Genomic DNA, 22,710 nt, shown 5'->3' on the forward strand with positions numbered 1-22,710 from the left:
ATAATAAAAGAAATCCTAAATTGCACACACACAGCCACCCACACACTACACTCAAACCATAATTCCCTGATCTTTGTCCAATCAGCCAATTGTTTTTCTATCTCAATAGATATATATTTTAATTTCCTGAAGAGGTTACAAGGTCTTTTACTAACCCCCTCGTTGTTTTCTTACACCTCTATTAATGAATAGTGAAAAAGTACTCAAGTTAACTACCTACAAATTGGTTATATTGGAGATGTTAAGCAAAAGGTCATCAAGATAATTTTTGTGGTATGTCACAGTAGTGTGCTATCAGTCAAATATAGCACGCTAATTAAACCACAAAATGACAAAAACAAGTGTCGGTGGATGTAAATGAGCTCTTGCAGGAATTGAAGGTGATATCAGCCAGTGGAAAAACCTGTCACTGCTTAAAATCAGACACTGTGCTGGTCTCAAGATGAAGCTTTGAAATGCTCTGAGGTAAAGCTATAATGACTCCCAGCCTTCAATGTTTCCAGGGCCCTCCTTTCTCTATAATGAGCGCAGCCAATCACCGATGTAAGTTCTTGTCACCTTTGAGAACTTGATAACAAGGGTTTCTGGTCAGTGCAAAGAGATACGTGCTACAGATCTGCTTTAAAACTCACACCTCTGCTTGCTTCTGCGGCAAGAACAACTAGTGACATATTTTGGAGTATTTTGCTTTCAACAATGATTTATTTCTCTGTCAACCTCCTTGGTTTAAGAGTGGTCATTTCTTGCATAGGACTTGTGGGTAATGTATTTCTTATCCTCGCCATCATTCAGACTAAGCTTGCCCGAGTCAAATCCTTTGAGTTGTTCCTCTTGGGACTGTCCACTGCCAACTTGGAAGAAATTGTCATCGTGAACATCTACGATATTATCATCCTCCAAACTCCCTCCTCCAACATCAAAACTTGGTTGTGCCGCACGCTCCAGTTCCTGACGATGTTTGGAGAAATCGCCAGCATCCTCTTCACCGTCCTCATCTGCATTTTTCGAGCGCAGAAGCTGAGGGAGGTTGAAAAGAGGGTCAAACCGATCTACCTGGACAACGCCAGGTCGGCTTTGATGGTGAGTGGGCTTTTGGTGATGCTTGCCACGCTGCTTTGTATCCCAGTTTTTGCCATTAAGCTTCAAGGCCTTCCGGGAAACACAACAAGGAATAGCAGCAGCTGCCCTCCCAACTTTTTTCATTGTATTGGGAACGATTGCCCCATATTCAACCGCGTTTACAAGTACACATTCATCCTGGTGTGCTTCCTGCTGCCTCTGATCATTGTCACAGTCACCAGCTGCCTCATCATCGCGGTGCTGCTGAACCAGGGGAAGACGGTGACACCGGGCGTGAGTGAGATTGGGTCGAGCCAGTTCAGTATGAAGAACAAGGTCCAGAGGCTCCAGAGAAGCACAATAGCTGTGCTGGCAGCGATGGGGTTGTTCCAGGTAGACTGGAGTCTCTACCTGATCTTCCAGCTGACCGTTAGCCCCACTGACTTTGCGTTTTGGGCTGAGACTGAGTTCTTTCTCACAACTTCCTACACATCGATCAGTCCCTATGTGTACGGGTTTGGGAATAGCCTGTTTTTATGCAAGAACTTTATTAAGAAGTAACTTAAAAATGGGACACACTTCTTTTGAAATTTTTAGAAGCCCCACCTTCCTCATATTAATTGTGTTCTAATTATAGATATTTGTTTAGATCTTGTGCAGTTGTTTTGCCATTAAACGTAGTTTTCGGTCCCAAAGTTTTATATTTATATATAATTAGGTTTCAATCAGCAATAGCTTTTATTATTGGCTAAAACATTAAACGGTTGCCATTTTTCTAATCTGAAAAATAATATGTTTTTGGTTCCTAAAGAAGCTCTCTTTCTGCCTGGCAGTTGGAGGAGGGCAAGCAAATCTTATGTGATGCAGTGTAACAAAAAAAATGCAAATTACTGTTTCGCTATGATACCAGCAGACTTTCTCTTTATTTCCACTGCAATTCTTCACATAACAGTTGTATATGAACTCTATATAAATAGACACTGTTGTCTTCTGTTCACGATAAAATAATACATGTTCAAACTTTTCTCTCCTGCTGATTTGAAGATAATTGAATATCATTACATTTTTATTTTGTTTGGACTTGAGTCAAGTGTAGGATACATCTTGTGTTTAAGCTTTGTAACATAATTGAAGAGATGCACTGTCTCTGTTGACATCGATTATTTATGGACGGACTTTTTGGGATTAAGGTGATGCCAAATGTCTGCTTAAACAGTGTACATTTTTATTTATAAAAACATGTGTGGGTGTGTAAAATGAATTAGCCTTACACATCACAGCAAACGTAACATTAACTCTGGAAAACTTCAACTAAAGGATGTACCACATAAAATGTATTATCAATAACATGAGATATGACTGCCTCTAATTCACTAAGGTAAGCCTGACTGCCTCGGGGAAAAGTTGACATCATCTGTTCTTTAAATGTATTCCTAACATCGCCATGAATCACATGTAAATATATATGCATTATGCCTACAGTCTAAACTAAAAACAATCCCGTCCTGCTAGACTAAGTATTGTACCTGTTCACAAAGGCTATACAAAGGCGGTGCACTTTTCTTTGTCTGGCTGCCACTGCTGATTTTACCTTAGTGACATCACAATTTGGTAGCTGTCACTCCACACTGTATTGTTGTTATGGATGTAAAATGAAAATAACGACCTTATTAACGATTCTTAAAGTGGCTTCTTTCTATTTTCTGCATACATTTAAAAAGATAAAATCTCACTATGTATGCAGTGTTACAACATGTGAGCAATAACGTGATGTGTCATCATTATATAGTAAAGATATTTTATTATTATTAATTATGTGATCCAATATAAAATTGTACAGTAAATACATAACATAAAAGAAGTAGTCTGTCGTGTGAAAAACATTTCAAATTCCTGGTGATATTGGAAAATCATGGTATGAATATTATTTTAAAATTAAAGAGTTTTATGGGAGATTTTGCCCTGAAGAGAACAGTGGATTGTATTTAAAGGGGTTACTTGGGAGTATACCCCTCACTACCAAAAATGAGCTTAAAATGTTTTTCTATAATGGCTCGGGATAGTGTAGGATAAAGGTCTACAGCAGGAACATGGCTGCAGCATATCGCCACGAGATCCCCACGTGGAATACAGACGACGGGTAGGTTCATGGCTTCGCTCCCACTTCCTAGTCCTACTTAGACCCCGCCCTGCTCGCCCGATACCACATTACTCCTGATGTTGTCATAACTCACTCTTACACATAAACCTACATTGGAACCTTTGACGGGAAGTCCCTTTTTAAGCAAGGAAACAAAAACGATTCCAATGATTTACACTTCATCTGGCGTTAACCCATGTCTACATTTATGCACGTGACAGCTGTGATGCATGCTTGCAATATCTTTTACTGGTTTATTTATTGAATTATTGGCTCTAACCATACCCACTGTGCCCTGGCCACCGATTCAGAACCGAGCCACTCGTTCTATCCTCTGTGTTTGTGCTTTAAATTTAATAATTTATTTCTCAGTCATTTTAAGGCAATAATGCATTTCAGCCGACTTTTAACAGTGGGATGCAGTGCTGACTTGTTTTGTTTAGAAATTGTGAAGTCAGCAGGTTTGGTGGCTCAGTAAAAAAAGAACACACGTTAGGACATTGTTTCCTGTGGATGATATATTTTGGGAAATATACCCATTTTAAAACCTCGTAGCCTTCTTATCAGACTATTTTAATGTAGTTGTCTTTCATATACCACGATAATAAATGATGGGCATTTAATTAAGGACTTTACTCAAGATTTGTTTTGCTATGGGTGAATCATTTACGGGGAATGCGTTCAGTTACATTTGCGTGTATTTACGCTATTTCGGAACATTACAGGCGCCATCTTTTTGGAGAAACAAGCCAGTCGACGTTGCTTTGCGGCCCGGTTTTAGCAGTTTATTAAGGGTAAACCATACATTATGTATTAAGTCTGTGTAGGTCAAATAGACACGTTGTTGCAGGGGCGTATTGACAAGGAGGCTTCACTGTTTGTCACCTGCTCTATAATAACTTTTTTCAAAGGGGGTATCTTAAGCTGAAATGCAGACATGAAAGAAGTGTCCGATAAAGTCCTGCGGAGGGAGCCTGCGCAGTGGCTATTGAATCTCCACCGCCATGGTGAACGTGTTACGTCACAGCACGAGAGCACGGATGTGTGTGTGTGTGTATGTGTGAGCGAGAGGGGCAGAGAGGAGAGTGTGTGTGTGCTCTTCAGACAGGGTGAGAATGGAAATGTGATCGAAAAGGTAGAAGAAGTGAAGGAAATACTAAGGAATGAAGGTAAAGTCTCGGGTCTGTGCTCTCAGCTCTGGAATCACACGCACGAAACATTTTCGCGCAAACTTGGTGAGAGTTGTCCTTACCGGCGCGTTGACTGAGCTCGAGGTGGGAACAGGCGAGAAAAAAAATCTCCGGGATGGTGGACTCCCGCTTCCCTCGCGGCCTGGGAATCACGCGCCATTGAAGGGGGGTGATATCGTGCATGCGCTTTGGCTCCTCTGCGTGCACGCTCGGGTCGGTCGATGCGAGCACACTGGCGTGGCTTTCGGCCTCCATTTGTGTTTATGCTCGAGGGATACACCGAGGCCCTTTTGACGGGCGACGACGACGACGTGCAACAGTTGAAGTTTTACCGGGAACGTTATTGTTATGTCGCCTCGGTAAACATTTAAGCGTCGTTCAAAGGTGAGGCGTTAGGGAAACCTGCAACTTTTCCAACTTGGTGAGTGCTGGAGCGGGCGGCCTTCCTCTCTGTTGTGTGTGAGGGAGACATGGCTGTTGCTAAACAACTTAAATTCTTCATGTGACAAATAATTTTAGGAGGAAAAGTTTATACAGGGAAAAGCATTTGGAGTTATAGTGGTAAACATGCCGGTAATAACGCATTGTGTGCACTCGTTTGGCCGGTTAACACCTTTATACTACAGCATCTGTGTTGTTGGTGTGATTAATACATTGACCCAGAGAGGGCAAGGCAACGAGAAATTAAGCAAATGTTATTAGCTTGTCGTCTGTCGTCGACATTGAGAATTTTATTACGGTTGTCAAAGAAGAAATACTTAAAGAAACGTTAGTTTTTTTTAGTGTTTTGGATACTTAAAACAAGGCCTGTCCGTTCCCTTCAGCCATGTCCTTAGCTGTGTGATACCAGGCACGCAGGCTATTGGTCAGTCACACCGAGATGGTCTTGCAGCACACTTGAGGAAAGGCAAAGTCCAAATGTTCAGACTGTCAATAAATTATAGATTAAATTAAAAAATAATCATACTTAAACGTAACTACCTTTATGCCATTTGATTAAGTTAATACAATAAGTCACATGTTGTTTTTTTACGATTGCAGGCCACATATATTGGTCGTATTTGTTTTCCTGATTTAATGCTGTTTTCAAAATTCCTATTGTTTTTTTTTAACTTGGGGTCTTGGTTTTTGTGGTTTTGTCCTCTCTTAAGTTCATTTCATTTATGTATTTTACTCTGTCGACTGATCTTGCAAAACATGGTATGCAACATCATCACAACAAATCATGCTTTTCATCATGTGAAGCCACACTTGAACATAGGGACAAAGCAGCCTTTTTTTTTATAGCCTGGCATGTAAAATAATGATTTACATGCCAGGCCAATAATGTTTATATATCACCCCTAGCTCATACAATTATACGGCCCACGGTTGTAAATAAATGATATTTTCTCCATTAGTAGCTAATTTATTTTTCAGTAGCGTTTCGACCTATCCCAAAACTGCTCTGGTTTGATGCAATGGTTTGATTTTATTTGGATACAATGAGCTGTTGTATGAATCATGCAAACCTTGGACATCTTGATATTAGGTTGGGTGTTTTATGGGGTACAAATTATGAATTTTAACCCATATATGAAAACTGTAATTTCCTAATTAGGTATCATATTAGTCCAATACTTTAATATAGCCTTCCGTAATTGTAATTTTTTGTTTTACAGTAAATGTGTGAAATTCGTACAGCTCCCACACTGTTGTAACACCACTAATGCTACAGCTAGCTTGAAACATGTCAGCACTCAATAGCTCACTATCTGACAAGGGTTGGATATAAAGTTTAAGAATGTTGTAATGTGAGTTTGTGGCCTAGTATGTGATAATAGTAGATCTGTCAACACACATTTTTATTTCTTGCTGTTACATTTACCACTTCTGATTATTTTCTATCAGTCTTTGATCTGCTTGGATGACTGATAAAATCACCTTTGTAAACATAGTTGATATCTTTTTTTTTTATTGGGGTTGGTCTGATTTTAGGAATTTGGTTTAATAAGGTTGGAAATGTATATTGTACTCCTAAACATCACCGTGCTATACAATTAACAGTCGTTATTTTCTTTTAGGCATCAAATGAAGTGTGACAGCCACATCCATTGGTGATGCATGCCACAGACTCTCAACTCACATCAATGGAGGACCCCCACCCTATACAGCAAGAGGAGGGGAGCTCCAGTGACATTCCCTCCTCAGTTCCTCCTGCTCCTGATGGCCCTTCTTCAACTCTTCTTGATCCAACCACTATGAGACCTAACGTACCTAGTGAGACAACGATTGAGGAAAAAGCTGTCTCCATGGCAAGTAATGATTGTAGCTCCGCTCTCTCCTCACCGGCTGAAGCCAGCCCAGCAAAGCCAGCTGCAGCATCACCCACACATTTTGAAGGGACTGTCAATACAAGCCCAGGTACTTCCCAAATTGCATCAGCATCAGACTCCCTGACATGCACAGGAACAAGCCATGATGACAAATCACAATCCCCCCCAATAATGTTGTCTGCATTGCCATTTACCACATTTGGCAGTACGGACCCTGAACATGTCTTTCCTACTATGCTCACATTCAAAGGCATCAGTGTCACTCTGGAAAATTACAGCGTGTGGAAGCAGTTCAACAGCTGCGGAACTGAGATGATTCTCACTAAACAGGGGCGCCGCATGTTCCCATACTGCCGGTTTCGCCTGGCTGGCCTGGATCCTGATCAGCAGTACAGTCTGGTCCTCTCCATAGCTCCATCGGACCAGTACAGGTACCGCTGGAACTCATCCAAATGGGAGGTGTCTGGACCAGCAGAACACCAGTCCCAGACTATGATCCGGGCATTTGCCCACCATTACTCACCAAGTCTAGGTTCAGAGTGGATGGGTAGCTTGGTGTCTTTCTACAAACTCAAGCTGACCAATTGTTCCCATGACCAGGACGGCCATATTATCCTACACTCCATGCATCGCTACATTCCGAGGCTCCATGTGATACCGTTACCAGATGGGAACGTACCCTCACTTGACCAGCCTGTATTTATGGGACCAGAGAGCATGACCTTTACATTTCCACAAACCGAATTCATGGCTGTCACAACCTATCAGAACTTCCGGATCACCCAGTTGAAAATTAATCACAATCCATTTGCAAAAGGCTTTAGGGAAGAAGGAAACAACTCCCGCTTAAACCGGGTAACTATAGATGCTCAACATGTAAGGAAGATGAACAATCAGCTGGTAAACACAGATGCTCAACCCGTGGAAAAGAAGGACGCTCACCTGATAAACACTGATGCTGGACCCGTGGAAAAGAAGGACACTCACCTGATAAACACTGATGCTGGACCCGTGGAAAAGAAGGACACTCACCTGATAAACACTGATGCTGGACCCGTGGAAAAGACGGACACTAATCTGGTTTCTGCTGTCGCTCACCCGGTCACTACAGAGGCTACAACTGTGGTACAGATGGAGCCTCAGCTTATCCGAACACCTGCTGCTGAGCTCAACAGACTTGAAGAGGTTGTCAATCTGAGGTAAGATCTTTATAGTTATTCCATTATTGTTTTTCTATATGAACACATTCATTGGCAGATTTGTTATGTCCAACTGTAGAATATTAGGCACTTATTTAGCATTTCTTTAAGATTATAATGGCCAGTTTTATTTATCTTGTCAAAGAGGCATTCATTTAACGATATGTTTATTATTGTGGTGGTCATTTTCGTTTCCAAGTAATTTAATTAAGTTTTCAAATAATTTAAGACACGTTAACAACAAATAGCACATACTCTTTAATTGTAGACAGGCTTTTAGCTAGGGTTTTTTACAGGGTGTCCATTTTTTTTTCAATGGCCTAGCAACGTGCGGGCACCACAGGCGCGAGTATTGTAGGGGGGGCCCGGGGGCACCCCCCCCCCCCCCCGAATTTTTGCGTCACGGAAAGTCGACCAATGCAATGCGCGTCTCGCGACTCGCCCCGAGTCACTCGCGAGATGTGAGCTTAGCGCGATTTCCCAAGATTTCGGCTTGAATCGACGAATTTTGATCACATTCAGCGAAGTTACCGGGGAACACAGCGGAGGAAAAAATTGGGGCGTCTTTAGGGCGTCTTGCCTAAAAGTAGGGCGTCCAATTTCTTATTATTTTTTAGTACAGGTCCAGAGGACGCCCAGACGCCCACCTGCCTAAAAGCCTGATTGTAGACTGTGTTTATACACTCAACAGATTATTTTCTGCAGAATAAAGAGGTTTTTAATGTTTTGTGCACAGTCAAGGTTAAGCTGTGACAGAGTTGCTGTACTGGATTGCATTAGACCTAATAAAGTGGCCATTGGATGCATCTACATGTGGCATTAGATTATGTGCAACTTTTGGAACATTTTGAAAAGCAATAAACAAATGCTTTTGTTGTATTTTATATGTGAATAATGTAATTGATTTATTCATTTCCATCCTTCCACTGCTGTTTAAGCTCAACAAATTCATCAACGTAACCTAAACCCAATCATTCACCTAAAATGTGTGGCATGTCTTTAAGATAAATCGATTCTCGCATGTCATTTTAAGGAGCGGCCATATTTACGGCAGATAGATAGAATAATAGCATCATCTTGGATTCAACTTATGATAAACAGGGATCCCAGAAAGACCTTGTATGAACAGAGGAAACTGAAACGTTTCTTTGCTTAAGAACACAGAAAAGAAACCATTCATTTGAATTGACCCTCATTTTAAGTTCTCAATCACAATTAAGAATTATATAGACTTAAAGCTTACAATTAATATATAAATTAATAAATGGATTGCAAAGCTTTTGGATTGCAGTACACTGTAAGATGTTACCCTACCGTGTCCTTCCCCTGTGTGCTTATTTTGGTGTGTTGGTCTTACACTTTCCGCCCTTCTTATCCGTGACTGCATTATCAAGTGTAGAATTCAAGATTATTAGTCACACTGGTTGTAATATTTAGTAAAATACTTTTGCTGGTAGGCTCCATTAAAGAAGAATAATATAACATCATTGTGTTTATGGTTGTGTAGGTGGTCTTCATTATCATAATCTGCTGGAGTTACCCAATGTAACACCATTGCCACATGCTGTGCTATCAAAGCTTTCACAATTTCAAAATTATCATTTGTACCATCTTAGTTGTTTAATGTATTTAAACGGCGTTTCTTTTTTACTGTCTTGCAGCTTAAAGGATCCCAGCATCTCTTCTCCTGTCTCAAATGAGCAAATGACCACCAGACTGGTCCTGAAACCCATAATGTCCTACCCATCCAGGAAAGATGACGCATATATCCCCTGTATAAGAGGCAAACATTCCCTCGGTGAACTTGTGCTTTTTCAACAACGACGACTTGTGATACCCGGGGAAGAAACCCTCGCTGTCGGTATATCCCCCAAGCTGCGTCAACTAAAGCCTAAAGCAATAGCCATGACACCCACTTCCTTGACACCCACTTCCTTACCACCTAGCCCGAGATCTTCCAATGGGTACCGCAAGAGGGGTAAAAGGAGGAACAAACGTTGGGCAAATTCGCGGGGAAGAGAATGGAAAGCTGTGGCTGCACCCCCCACGGTATTGCTCAGCTCATCATTGACTGTCGCTATGCAACCAGAGCTGGATGATGTGGAGGGCCTGCTGTTCGTGTCGTTTACCTCAAAGGTAAAACACTAGACATTACTGCAAAGAATGCTCCTCACATACCCCCAAGTCTCCTAAGGATTCTTGATTTAGTCGAGCTGTGTAGTCTCTGCAATCACACGACGGGGTTTGTTGTTGAATGAGTGATTTTCAGTGCACATTTGTAAAAGTTCTGTAAAGTGTACAGGCTTTAACTTTTCGCCTATATGACAGGAAGCTCTTGAGGTTCACATCAGGGACATGCTAGGCAATAGCACAGCATCAGCATCTCCAGATTCCCCAACGATACCAATGCTGTGGGAGGAAAAAGGTAAGCATTGCAAAGATTTCTTTCATCCGGCTGACGTCTGTAACAAATGCTTTTATGCAGCTCTGCTGTACTGTCAATGTAACAACTATATTACATGTTACGAAATTCAGCTCTTGTCACCTCTTTGTATTTAATAAAATGGAATGTGGATAATCCTTTGCACTGTTTTAGTGGAGGTGATTCCAGAGACCAATGAGGAGAAGATATCCCGCTCGGAGGCCATCCTGCTGCAGGACCTCGCGGTCCTCAAACACAGACAGGTCATCCATCCGATCCTGCAGGAGGGTGAGTTCATACACATCAGGATTAACATCCTATTGTTTGAGTGGGTCATAGACCTTCGCATACTAAGGAAGTGTAGACCTTTTTCAGTTGTTTAATTACTTTTTTGTGAATCTGTTTTTAGTGGGTATAAAATTGAGCTCCTTAGACACGATGATGTCTATCGACCTGCTGTATCTGGGGGTCCGTCTGCCGCTCCCTCCCCCAAAGCTGAAAGGCAACGCCCCGGCTCTGTCTCAAGGTGGTGAGTTGGATTCATCTTTGAAAGTTTGTGCAGGTTTTTTTAAGAAAATGCTTTGTCCAGCAGTATTTAATTAGCTCTTTTCAGACACGTAGAGGTTTTATTTTCAGTTTTGACTATATGATTATTGTATTATATTTTTGACAGTCTTAATTTATCTTTGGGTGGCAGTGACCTTTCATGCAGGAATAGTTTGTAAATGGTTTAGAGGTGTGTGATTCGAACAAGGTCATGTTCAATTAGGATTCAGATAGAACAAATAAATATACATATATTTCTGGTATGAATGAAATAGCACTGAACTATTAGGTTTTAACTGAACCGAGTATTAGAGCAATGAAGATGTAAGGTCAAGAATGATTTCACATATTTATATTACAAATGTTTTAAGCACGGAACAATTATATATCTCTCTCTCTCTCTGTCTCTCTCTAAATTTAGACAGCACATTTGTAACGTAGCCTTATGTATTTAGTAGGATAAATGACGATAGTCTGAGTGATAATTACCTCAGGTCAGATTAAAGCCTTCAAGGATCTTTGATGCAGGAAATTAGGTACGGCAGGAGAGCGTTTCTTAATTTCAGCACATGGCCTGGTGATGCTTCTGAAAGTTGTCTGTTTGTGTTTCAAATATTGCCAGACATCAACATCAGGGGTCTGGCAATATGCAGTACACCTACTTTTGAAAAAACAGGCCTGTGAATATTATGCTCAGAGGGGTCTAAACTCAGGGCAATGATTGAGATTTTGCATCCCACTAATAAAAAACATATTGAACCCAGGGAAAATATAGCTTACTGTCAACAGGAAGTGCTTTACAACATTGATCTATATGTGGTTGGGGGGTGCACAGCTGTTCTGCATTTTCATGATTTTCTATCAATGAACATTCTGCTTACGTATGATTGTTGTTCTCTATTCCACTGTAGCAATTAAACATCGTGAAATGTCACATATTAACACACTGTCTTTAATTGAAGTGTAACGCAGTATGTTTCCTTCACAGATGAGGGATTATCCTTCATCTCACGGACAGGAAAGACAAGCGACATGACAAAAATAAAGGGATGGAGAAACAAGTTCATAAGAAGCAAATACAAGTCCCCTCCTAAATGTGACGGTAAGGTTTCCTCGTTTCGTCCTGGCTCCATTTTTATTACGCAGTGGGACTAATAATAGCTAAAAGATTAACTGCAGTAAAACCAGCCACATGTAAGGATCTGATTTAACAGTCCTCATTGATAACTAATTGTCTTTATTCCTCCTCTCCTAAAGGACCAAAGAAGAACCTATCTGCGTTCTGCAGCAACATGTTGGACGAGTACTTGGAGAGCGAGGCGCAGTACATCAGCGAACGCGCTGCGGCCTTCACCACGAACTCGGAGGACGCAGTGGCCTATCAGCTGCCCGTCAAAAGCTCCAGCTATGTGAAGACCCTGGACAGCGTACTCAAGCATCAACGACATGCTTTCAAACTTCCCTTAGGGGCCAACAGACCCTGCCCTCTTTCCCACAAACCCCTTCTCTACTCCGCCCTGGCAGCACCTCCTCCTCCTCTGGCCAACGCTGCACCCCCTGTTCAAGCAGGATCCCCGTCCATACAGCCGTCCGCTTCTTCACACACGCCAGCAAGCCCAAGGTGAGCGTGTGTTTACTCTGTTTGGTTTGTAAAGTAGTCGTTGGATGTATAAAACTTCTCAGGCGACGTTTTCACATTGATCAAACTAAATTTGTGTTCTACAATAAGTCTCAATTGGTTCTTTTGCTGTCGTAATTCATAATTGCCGTTTTACAGCTCTGAATATCAATGTTTGTTTATAAAATGCAGGTTGATGTCTTTAAGTGTAGAAACTTGGTTACTCTGGAGCTAAGGTCTTATTTGGGCAACTTGTATCTTTATTTTATGTGGACTTATCATAGCTATAGTCATAAATATAGTCAGTTACGTACTAAGTACATTCTACATGTTGCAGAAAATGTGCAGTATTTCTTTTGAAGGTGAAGGTGTTAAAACAACATTTCCTTCAAATTTAAAACGAACACCAATGAGCTCACTTCATCCTGTCTCTTCAGATTCCCTACACATAAGACGGGGGTCAGCCAGAAAGCAGCGGTGAGCTTCGTGCAGAGCCACGGGATGCACAAACCCTTCTTCACTAAGTTCCAGCTCAAACTGTTCCACATGGAGCTCAATGCGCAGAACCAGGGATTGAGCAGAACCCAGCTGACTCCAGATAGGCTGTCGGTGGCTCTGTCTGTTATCTTGTCCAAACAGGTATGTAACACTCTGTAAAAAAGCACAGGTAATGTCTTTTTGTTGTATTTTAAATTGTTTTGATGACTTTTGTCTACTTTTAAATCAGATGCAGTCCAAGCAGGTGGTGAAAGTGCACCATAGTCCAAACATCAAAAGTGTCATACCCGTATGCGGTAAGGAGTTCTGCACTCTGGGCTGTGTGTGTTCCAGCCTTGAGCGCCTCAACAGAGGTCCCTTCCACTGCCGGCGGCCTGAATGCATGTTTGGCTGCACATGCTTCAAACGCAAGATCACCAAGCACCTGGCAGAGGGGGAGTGCGAAGAACTCTTCCAACCGGTTTACTGTAAGATCAAGTTGATTTGATATCCTTTCTCTATGTTCTTTTTTCGGTCTGCTTTCAAATTGATTGGAAGTGAATAGATTTGATCTTTGACTACTTTTTAATACCATCCCATATCACTGCATTGTTTCATTCATAACATCATTTACAAGAAATGCTACTTTTTTTAGCCTCTGTTTTGTTCTCAGTTTGGACACCCCCTTCAATATCTCCAAAGTCTTAATGATATGGTTTTATCCCCCCTTCCCCCAGCTGTGACTAATATTGAACATATGGTCCAGCCTCGCCCGGGCTCCCACTCTAAGAGACTGTGGAACCACAACCCTCATAGTGTGGATCCAGAGCCAATCCTCACCCCCAAATGTGCTCCACCCTGGTTCGCCCCTGTGAAGGTCCTAAAACGTGGCCTTGTACCTCGGACAACTCAACCGGTAAAACTACATTTCTCTCTTATTAGGTTTAATACATACTTTTACCAAAAATGTTCAAGTTATCGTACGTGTCGCAGTGGAAGAGCATTTATTTTCTAAGTGTATTTGTGAAGCTTTTGTCCCTTTTTTGTTATTTAAAGTGTAAATGTAAATCATGATTGCAGATACGAGAAGAGGATAAGGACCCAGTGTATAAATACTTGGAGAGCATGATGACATGTGCACGTGTAAGAGCGTTCAACTCCAAGCCTCCCCCTGTACTCTCCCTCGAGCCCATGCACGTTGATACTTCTACAGCAAACACTGCAGCAAAACCCCAGGAGAACACCAAGGATGACCAGCTGACAAACGGCCTCAACAATCTACCGACTGTAGAGAAAAAAGGTAAGGGACCAAAGAAATACAATACATAATTTGATGTGAAAAACTCACCAGCAACAGAAATCACTTGTATTGCTTACCTTCTTTTGCCTGGATGGCTTATCTGACAGGCCTGACGGTGTGATATTGAAGATGCTCTACTATTTGTTGCTTAACACAACCATAATGCATTTTTCCCCAGCGGAAAAGGCTTCTCAGAAGATTGCATCCAATGAAAGCGGGGCAAAAAAGCAAATCGAGGTCTCCTCGGCATGTAATTGGACCAAAGACCGTCAAATGGTCCTGAAAGCTCTATTTCGGCGCATGAATCAGAATAGGCTTTCCCGACGCTTCTGGGTAGGATCTTACCACATCCGCCCCGTCGCCAAGATCTTCATCCGGAAGCCCAGCGGCTCCATATTCACTTATAGGGTAGGTCTATGATGAGTGATGCATCTGTGTGGCAGTAACAAATGTTTGAATAAATGCATAGAAGTATCCTGAGGAAAAACAGTTTTTTCAGTATTGTCTTTATCTCATAAATAGATGTGTTGTTTACAACATCTTACTGACTTATTGCGTTTGCCTTGACTTAAGATGTATTTCAATGATGTTGACGTATTTTATTCGAATCTCCCCCTCTGCTCCACTGTTTCCCAGGTACACATCAGTAAACCATCAAAAGTCAGTGATTATGAGGAAGATGAATATGCAGCCAGCGAGGAGGATGAGCCTGACAATGACAGCTTTGACGGGAGCGTTGATGAAGAGGAAAACGAGGGCCAAAATGAAGAGTCCGTAGCGCAGTATGGAGTCACACCCTTTTTGAGCGGAGTGTTACCTGCAGGCAGAATGAGAGCCAAGACCAAACCTGTTGGCTGCCAAGCATATGGACTCATACAGGTCAGAGAGAAAATGCCTATTACACATAACATGTAATGAACAACGTTTATGGTGAGTAATATCTTAAGTTTTTCCCCTTTTACAGGTAAATGGAAAATCCTACAACCAGGCAAGACTGTTACTGGGGAACATGGGATCTCTGCATCCAGCCAACCGCCTCGCAGCATTTGTCACAGGACGACTGCATCCTCCCGGCGGCACTTCTCTAAATAACTCCCAGAAGTCTGACCCGACAAACAAAACCAACACTCCTGGAGCTCTGCACATAAAGGCTGCAGGCACAGTAGTCCCTCCAATTATCACTGCTAGGAAAACAACTGATCTGAAGACAGCAGCACGACCTCCAGGTAAAGATCTCCTCTCTGTTCCACAGTCAACATTTATGATACTTGTGTTTTGTTCTGCAGGATAATCTCCACATATTGAAACCACTTTAGTGCTTTTTGAAGCATAGCTGCAACCACCAGAGGTAGAAAGCTAACGTTGGGCTATAAACAAACTACATCACAGTGGCATGACTGCGCATCAACACCACTAAGCTAAAGATGGTCTCGGAGTCATTCCTGCACCACTTTAAAGCCCTAAGGGTTACCCAGGGTTTAGCTTTAAAGATTAAATTATTTAAAGGTCTAGAGATATAAGAATGGTATGTTGGAATTGGACCACTGTTTCTTTGTCTCACCATCCTCCCCTCTATTTTTTTTCTGTTCAGCTCAGCAATTCCCTCCAGACTTCTGGAAAAAGGGATTCATCAACATACCGCAGTATTCACACAACATCCCCTTTTCCACCCCTTTCTTCGCTGGAAGGCGCAGCTCCGTAAAACCCTTCCAGAACACCTCCACGTCGTCCTCTGTATCTCTCACCGTCTCACCATCACTGAAAACCCCGAGCTTCTTAGGACAGAGCGGGACCTATTCATTCAGGATCTGCCCTCCAGATAACCAGAGCGCCACAGGCCCCAACCTGCCAGGAGTCGAACTGCCCGGGGGCTTCACCCTCATTCAACTCCCAAAGCCCACAGTAGATGAGTTGCATCAGAATCTGAGAACACCTCAAACACGGCCGACGTGAAAAAAGTCCTCTCACAAAAAGAGATTTTGTTAAATTTGATCAAAGGTGGCGGTTCACATGCACCTTTGACTTGTTTGGACGCCGTTACTGGATCTAGGGATTTATTAAGGAGCAAATTAGTGGAGCCTGAACCCCCCTATGAGGTTTATGCTCCACTAATCGTGGATAATAAGTGTGCTCTGAACATACCAAAAGAAGAGAGAGAGGAAACCAACATCAGTCAGCTGGATATCACTTCGGAGGACTCCAGCTCCGACACCTCAGACTACTGTGGGGAGGCTGATGAAGATGTAAGTGTGACGAATACCAGATGTCTTCATATTCAGTCATTGTTTCTCCAATTGAAATATTGTTTTGGATCAGGGCTGGAAAATAGGAGTAATTGTGATGATTCAAATGTAGATAGATATTAAGATCATTTAAAAGATAAGTCCTAGAATTATTTTGTGTCAATGCAAATGTGCAAATAAATACTTGTGATAGTTCACTTGTTATACCTCTCAAATCTGCCTGCTCGATGTTGTTTTCTTCAGGACGAGGAGGTGGACATTGAGACGGTAGAAGAAGCAGGACAAGGAAAGGCCATCGCTGAAATGAAACAAGCTGTCCGCAAAGCACTTGAGGAGTCAGGGTGATTATATGAATACAGGATAATGAGATATGTGGACCTGTGCATATTTCCTGCTTTTGTTTGAATGTTGGCTCTCAAAGTGGTTTTAATTTCTTCTCTACCTTCAGAGATTCCATGAATAATTTTGGCCTACCGGTGAAAGCCCCTGCTCAGGTACGGCTTGTTTATTATCCATAAGCAATACAGGTTTTAATTTTGCCAGTATCAAAGTATATTTATCTAATTAAGTCCCAAGTAGTGTCAGTATCATTTGTACTAACTTTCAATCATTGTGTCTCTGTTTCAGGATAAAGCAAAGGAGAAAGAAGAACATGAAAGTAAGGATAAAAAGAGGCGGAGTAACCACACGGTACTGGAAAGGCAGAGACGCTGTGAGCAGCGCGTCCTGTTCGAGAAACTGTCGGCCATCGTCAAGTGCGACCCCAGGGTCCCCAGACTCCGCCTCCTCTCACTGGTCAGTCCCACATCCTCGCTCAGCCTCATATTCCTCGAGGACAAAAAAAACCCAGTAAAGGACATTTAGACAAAACAACATCTCCTATGTGAATTCACAATTTGAAAAAGAAATTGTGTTTGTATGCAGAACCCGATCCCCCGTTCAAAGGTCCCCTATCATGCTACTTTTCAGGTCCATATGTGTATTTTGTTGCTCCACTATGACATGTTTTCATGCTTCAATGTTTATAGAGCGCTTTATTTTCCTCACACTGCCTGTACATAAAGGACCACTTTTCACTCCGTCTGAAAACGCTCTGAAGAGCCCATGCCCCCCCTTTTGCAAAAGCGCACTCTGCTCTGATTGGTTAGCTGGCGACTCTGTTGTGATTGGTAATCGCTTAGAGATTTATCAAATGTCCCACCCCTGAAACAAACTGAAAAAATGGCATCGCTTGTTGTGCCGTACCAGTTTATTACAAATAAATAATGATAGATTATCAGTAATCATTTCAAAGTGACACAGACATCAGATCAACCTTCAGCAGCGGTTGTATGACCTTGAACACAACTTTTGATCTCAAACAGCAAAGACTGTTTATAGCTATGGCTCTGTAAAGTGAAGCAGTTTTCTTGCTCTATCTTGGTTGAGACTTATACCAATGGAATCCGTGGAATCTTAGGCTTCATGTGATATGTGTTTGTGCAGATAGCGTGAAGTAAAAAAAATCCCCGTAGCTTACTGTGCTATGTAGCGTTAGCTCGTTTTCGTTCAGTGCTGATTTAAACGCTTGGTGTTGGAATTATGTTTCGTTTTGGTAAAAATGGTTGATATGGTCTGGTAGCTGAGTTTCTTCCCGTTAAGTGGGTATGCCACATTAGAGGTTGTTAAATGTTAACATGCCCTGGGACGCTGTTTCTTACAAGTTGCTGCGTCTGGGCTTAAGAGGTTAACGTGTTGTGATGAAAAACCACCTCCGTATTTCTGCACAGTTCAGGTAAAGTTAGTGTGCATACAGCCTGAAAGCTTGGTAGTGTAGCGTTCATAGTGTTAGCTTGCTGCTTTGCCGAGGCAAGCAGTGTGCTTGCGGCTCAACTCCCACAACAGCTCCACAATTCATAGTCACTGGATTTCGTTCTGCCTGGTTCTGTCAAAAAATCCATGGGCGGTTACAAACCAAGTGGGCGGAGCCATGCATAATAATTAAGCTTGGCCACGTAACACTGACGGAGACTTCAGATTGGCCCATATCTTCGCCTATTTTTTAAAATTGGCTATTGCATACAGCAGACAAGTTCCACAACTCATATTGACATATGTTATGTCAACAACAACAGGGAAAAACTGTATTTAGTGGAAGGTCCCGTATAAATAATACAGTAGGGAACATTTTGTTTCTACTCCTCCTGCAAGTTCATTAGTTTAATTTGCACATCAAACCAAAACTTTCCAAACTTACTTAACAGACCAGTTTAAATCTCAGTTTAAGTTGGGTTATGTTTAGGGAATAATACGTCTCACATCACAAAGCTGTGAAAAATCAAATGAATTGTGGTTGCCAATAGAAACCACTTAATGAAATGCCATCTAATGTCCACATCAAGTGTCGTTCTTCACTCTGTTCAATGTTGTGTGCCACTCATTAGTATCAAAGAAGAACTATTCCCAACACATGTTTTTCTTATCCAGGCCCAAAGAGAGATCAGACATCTGGTTGAGGAGTCTAAAAGTCTGCAGGAGAGGAAGAGGATGCTGAGTCGGATGCAGAATCTTTATATAAAGGAACTTTCTGTGTTGTCTGGTAGGTACAATGTTTGTGGCTTCATGTCGTTCTTTGTTATGTACTGTTTAATTTAAAGTCCATTGTAGAGAATAAGTTTATTATCACCAAGGTACTCCTGTGAAACTACTTGCACTGGTTAGTGTGGTTAATTCATTTAAGGTAGGGATTTCACAGTGAGGAAAGTGTTTCCCCTTTAATTTTCTGACCCACACCACTTCATTGTGTGCTGGCTGTGTCTGCTCCACCCTCAGCCGGATTTCATACCAAAAGTTTATACGTTTCGTTGCTGACATTATCAGTTCCTACACTGGTTTTGGGTTTAAGTTGACGTCAAACCCCTGCGACTTTGCTACACTTTCAGTTAATAATCGAAGAATCCAATGTCGACTAGTATCATTAACAGACAAAACAACTTGAGTTAATTATTTGATCAATAGTGTATTTATAGCCTTCGTGAAAATGAATCGGATGTTAGGGTCGGCAGAACTATTTAAATTGAAGTGGTGTCTAACACTAATTCCGCTGCAACCTACCACAAAATCCATTCCCTCTCTTTAAATAATGAATAATGAGCATCCTAGCACAGTTATTGCTATGGCTAAAAGCATTAACCTTTGCCCAGGTGATAGCACTGTTTATAGCTGCCTTTACTGAAACCTGTGTGTGTTGTTCTTTAGGGAAGTCGGACCTGCAGATCAAACAAAAGCTGAATGAGATCTGCAAGAGGCAAAAAATCAGAGATAAGACGCGGGAATGGCCTTACTTTTCCAATCTTCTCCAGTCCAGAGCTGCCGATCTGAGAACTTCTGCTCTAAACACGGAGCTTAAGCACAGGCGCCGGGTACACCCTGACTTCCAGAGGCTTCCCTCTCAGGCTAACCCGCTTCAGGTGGCAGCGCAAAGGAACATGATGTCCCTGCCTCAGCCCGACCTACAAAGCGATCCTGCTCAACCCAGTGAACTGAAAACCATACCTCGGGTACCCTCACTACAAGCCACTCCTCAGAAAACTGTGGACCCACTGCAGGTACTCGAGTCCCTGGCCCAGGTCTGTAACACTAATATCAAGTCAGAGTCCGAGTCCAAGTCCAAGTCCAAGTCCACACACGTGCCTACATATAGTCCTAAAGAAAAACCTGCAGAGCCTCTAAAGCCCCTTGCTCTACCTCTGATTCGCTCCAAGACTGGCAGAATAATACTTCCCTCATCTCTGAAACCACGTAAGTGAAAACATGTTGCTTTAGCCATGATTTTAACGAGTCAATGAATCTTTATTTATATTCTCACATTTGTGTTTAACCTCTTTTCTCACAGTTGGACATGGCTTCTACACTCTCACAGTAATGCAGCCCAGGGAGAAAGGAGAGGAGGATGAAGTCAGCCCTTCAGCTGATGTCCAACCATCAGAGAACCAAGACAAGAGCATGTCTGATCATGAGCTCACTCTAGACTTTGAAAACAGTTGTTTGTTTGAGGACGAGCAAACTGTACAACCCTCCAACTCTAAACCAAACTCTTCAGGTCTAAAGCCCCACCAGGTGGAGCTCGCCCTTTTTGACAAATCAATCTCTGTGCCTTCGGTGACTCCGAATGCTGTGGTGAAAAGCCAGGAGGGGTGCCCAGCTACGGACATGAACAAATCGCTGCAGACTGCCTGTTTGAGTTTTCAGCCGGTAAAACCGATTCCTGCCCCTGTCGTTCCTCCCGTAATACGACGAGGTAGAGGCAGGCCTCGAAAGGACTCCCTTTCCCCTTACGGTGCTACTTTACAACATGAGAGACTAAGTGAGAAAATGACTGTGGCATTGGGAGAAATGCAAGCTTATGACTCTCCAGGAGTTGTTAGTGACAACCCCGTTCTGTTGAAACGAGGCAGAGGAAGGCCTCCGAAGCACAAGACAACACAGCGATTGAGTCCTCCTGGTCTGAAAGCAGGTGGAAGTCCATCTAGTTCCAACAAGGACAGCCCCGTCAGAAAAACCGTCCTAGGTTTTAAAAGCCCAAAGGAAAGTCCTGCAACCACCACCGGGGACGGAGACGCCAGCGCATATCGGCCGCTAACCCGAGGCGCTTTAGGAAAAGACTTCCCGAGTGCCAAGAAACGCTCGTGGATAGACGTAGAAAAGGAACTGGACCCTGAGCTTGAATCCGAATAGTCCTGTCTTGCTGTAGCTATAAAAAAAAAGCCAATGGTTTGACCTCAGTTAGTCACGTAGCTGGATGCTGCTCTTTTTGTATGTTGTCACAAAACTCAGAGGACTTTTTTACATACTATAGAGAGAAGTGTATATCGGTGCTTTGGTATAAAGAAATGAGAGGAAGCATTAATTGACCTGCTGAATGTATGAACCAAATGAAGGGCACCTCCCATATTCAGTTTTGACATTATATGAAGACGGAGTTCCATCAACTACATTCCTCTTTGTCAGAAACAGGATTTAATGAAATGATGTGCTTTTGATGAAGTCATTTATTACTGATCTGTTTTATGCAAATAACAAAAATAAATTAGCAGATTACGTAATTCCACAACGGTATACCATTCAGTGTATGTTTAATATTTTTCCTAAATAGGATCAGACAAGACACTGCTTCAATAATTGTAAAATGTATGTGTTAATTTATGTTTTTCCACTTTTAAAGAGCTAATTTGATGCATATATTCCTTATACAATTCCTGTTTTCCATTATTAACTGAAGGAATAATCTGTAGTAGCACTTTATGTTGTTGGTAGATACCACCCGTGTCTGATGTATTGCTGTAATGTTCTGTATTTTGGGTAGTTCACTCACTAATATGCAGATAAAATTGACAAGCAATCAAGAGAAAAGCTATTAGCCATATATTGTATCTATGAAAATAACCTCTGTAAATATTGCCTTTCTTTTTTAATCACATTTTTTTGACTTTGTTGAATATTTTGAAACACTGGTTGTCCTGTTTAACTTCAATTGGAATTGTGGAAAGTAATGTGGCCTTTAAAATAAATAAAAATGACATGCATTTATTATGGCACTCTTCAGTCACTCAAACACAAAGTGTTTCAGGAGATAGGATTCCACTGATTTGGTATTGCACTTGTTGAACACAGCCGTAATAGGGCCTCTTGTGGGCAGATCAATGCAACATATCAGTAGCCGTTTGTTGCTAAGTTGTCATTACAACAAATCACAGTCACTGGTGCTAACTGACGGCTGTTTCATGTTTGATGTGAGAGATCACCTTTAGTTTTACAAATGTAAAGTATTTCCTCACATGGAAATGAGGGTGTGTGAACGTGATGCAAAACAGCACAACTTCATTTCAATGTGATTTCCTACTAATAACTAAAACTACATGGTCACTCAATTACATTTTATTATATATATTTCATTTTTTTATATCAAAAGAGTTAGTGAAGGAACACAATCTACACTCCTAGTGTACATTAATGTACTCAAAGGTTTTATTTATTACATTCCTTTAATGTAGTAGTCATATCTGCATGAGACATTAACATAAAAGAGAACATCAGGCATGGCTTGGCTCTTACTAGTATAATACCGTAGATGTAGTATAATAAAACACGAAAGAAAATCAAAAGTGTAATCCTTTAAAAAACTAAAATCAATATAGCATATTCACAATAGACTACATGGTA

General features: G+C 41.7%; 3 protein-coding genes across 5 annotated transcripts; all 3 read left to right on the forward strand.

The window, feature by feature from the left end:
* Window positions 1-696: 696 nt before the first annotated feature.
* Window positions 697-1,620, forward strand: LOC134877227 (uncharacterized). Its single transcript, XM_063902656.1, has one exon. The coding sequence runs from the start codon at window positions 697-699 to the stop codon at window positions 1,618-1,620; it is 924 nt and encodes a 307-aa protein (XP_063758726.1).
* A 2,603-nt stretch (window positions 1,621-4,223) lies between these two features.
* magl (MAX dimerization protein MGA-like) lies at window positions 4,224-16,222 on the forward strand. Of its 3 annotated transcripts, none has more exons than XM_063902039.1 (16): window positions 4,224-4,368; window positions 6,453-7,903; window positions 9,565-10,039; window positions 10,232-10,328; window positions 10,500-10,613; window positions 10,735-10,854; window positions 11,860-11,973; window positions 12,129-12,492; window positions 12,927-13,128; window positions 13,217-13,454; window positions 13,704-13,882; window positions 14,047-14,266; window positions 14,445-14,674; window positions 14,903-15,145; window positions 15,231-15,492; window positions 15,858-16,222. In XM_063902039.1, exons 2-16 carry the CDS (start codon window positions 6,489-6,491, stop codon window positions 16,217-16,219), a joined length of 4,635 nt encoding a protein of 1,544 aa, XP_063758109.1. In that variant the 5' UTR covers window positions 4,224-4,368; window positions 6,453-6,488; the 3' UTR covers window positions 16,220-16,222. The 3 variants fall into 3 exon arrangements, with proteins under 3 accessions (XP_063758109.1, XP_063758108.1, XP_063758111.1); XM_063902038.1 differs by having other exon boundaries at window positions 4,264-4,773; XM_063902041.1 differs by having other exon boundaries at window positions 4,264-4,773; window positions 10,735-10,851.
* LOC134876863 (uncharacterized) lies at window positions 16,222-22,077 on the forward strand. Its single transcript, XM_063902043.1, has 7 exons — window positions 16,222-16,509; window positions 16,753-16,850; window positions 16,958-17,003; window positions 17,137-17,304; window positions 18,976-19,087; window positions 19,747-20,289; window positions 20,384-22,077. The coding sequence occupies exons 2-7, from the start codon at window positions 16,813-16,815 to the stop codon at window positions 21,223-21,225; spliced, it is 1,749 nt and encodes a 582-aa protein (XP_063758113.1). The 5' UTR covers window positions 16,222-16,509; window positions 16,753-16,812; the 3' UTR covers window positions 21,226-22,077.
* Window positions 22,078-22,710: the final 633 nt, after the last annotated feature.

This window comes from Eleginops maclovinus, chromosome 15, assembly GCF_036324505.1.
Source record: "Eleginops maclovinus isolate JMC-PN-2008 ecotype Puerto Natales chromosome 15, JC_Emac_rtc_rv5, whole genome shotgun sequence".
Classification (NCBI taxonomy): Eukaryota; Metazoa; Chordata; class Actinopteri; order Perciformes; family Eleginopidae; genus Eleginops; species Eleginops maclovinus.

Bases quoted from the DNA above. Each gene is read 5' to 3' on its own strand.
- LOC134876863 (XM_063902043.1), top strand. From the start codon at position 16,813: ATGAAACAAGCTGTCCGCAAAGCACTTGAGGAGTCAGG. The intron at 16,851-16,957 runs GTGATTATATGA...CTCTACCTTCAG, and splicing joins AAAGCACTTGAGGAGTCAGG to AGATTCCATGAATAATTTTG. The intron at 19,088-19,746 runs GTAGGTACAATG...GTTGTTCTTTAG, and splicing joins GGAACTTTCTGTGTTGTCTG to GGAAGTCGGACCTGCAGATC.
- magl (XM_063902039.1), top strand. From the start codon at position 6,489: ATGCATGCCACAGACTCTCAACTCACATCAATGGAGGACCCCCACCCT. The intron at 13,455-13,703 runs GTAAGATCAAGT...CCCTTCCCCCAG, and splicing joins ACTCTTCCAACCGGTTTACT to CTGTGACTAATATTGAACAT. The intron at 15,146-15,230 runs GTCAGAGAGAAA...CCCCTTTTACAG, and splicing joins AAGCATATGGACTCATACAG to GTAAATGGAAAATCCTACAA.
- LOC134877227 (XM_063902656.1), top strand. From the start codon at position 697: ATGATTTATTTCTCTGTCAACCTCCTTGGTTTAAGAGTGGTCATTTCT.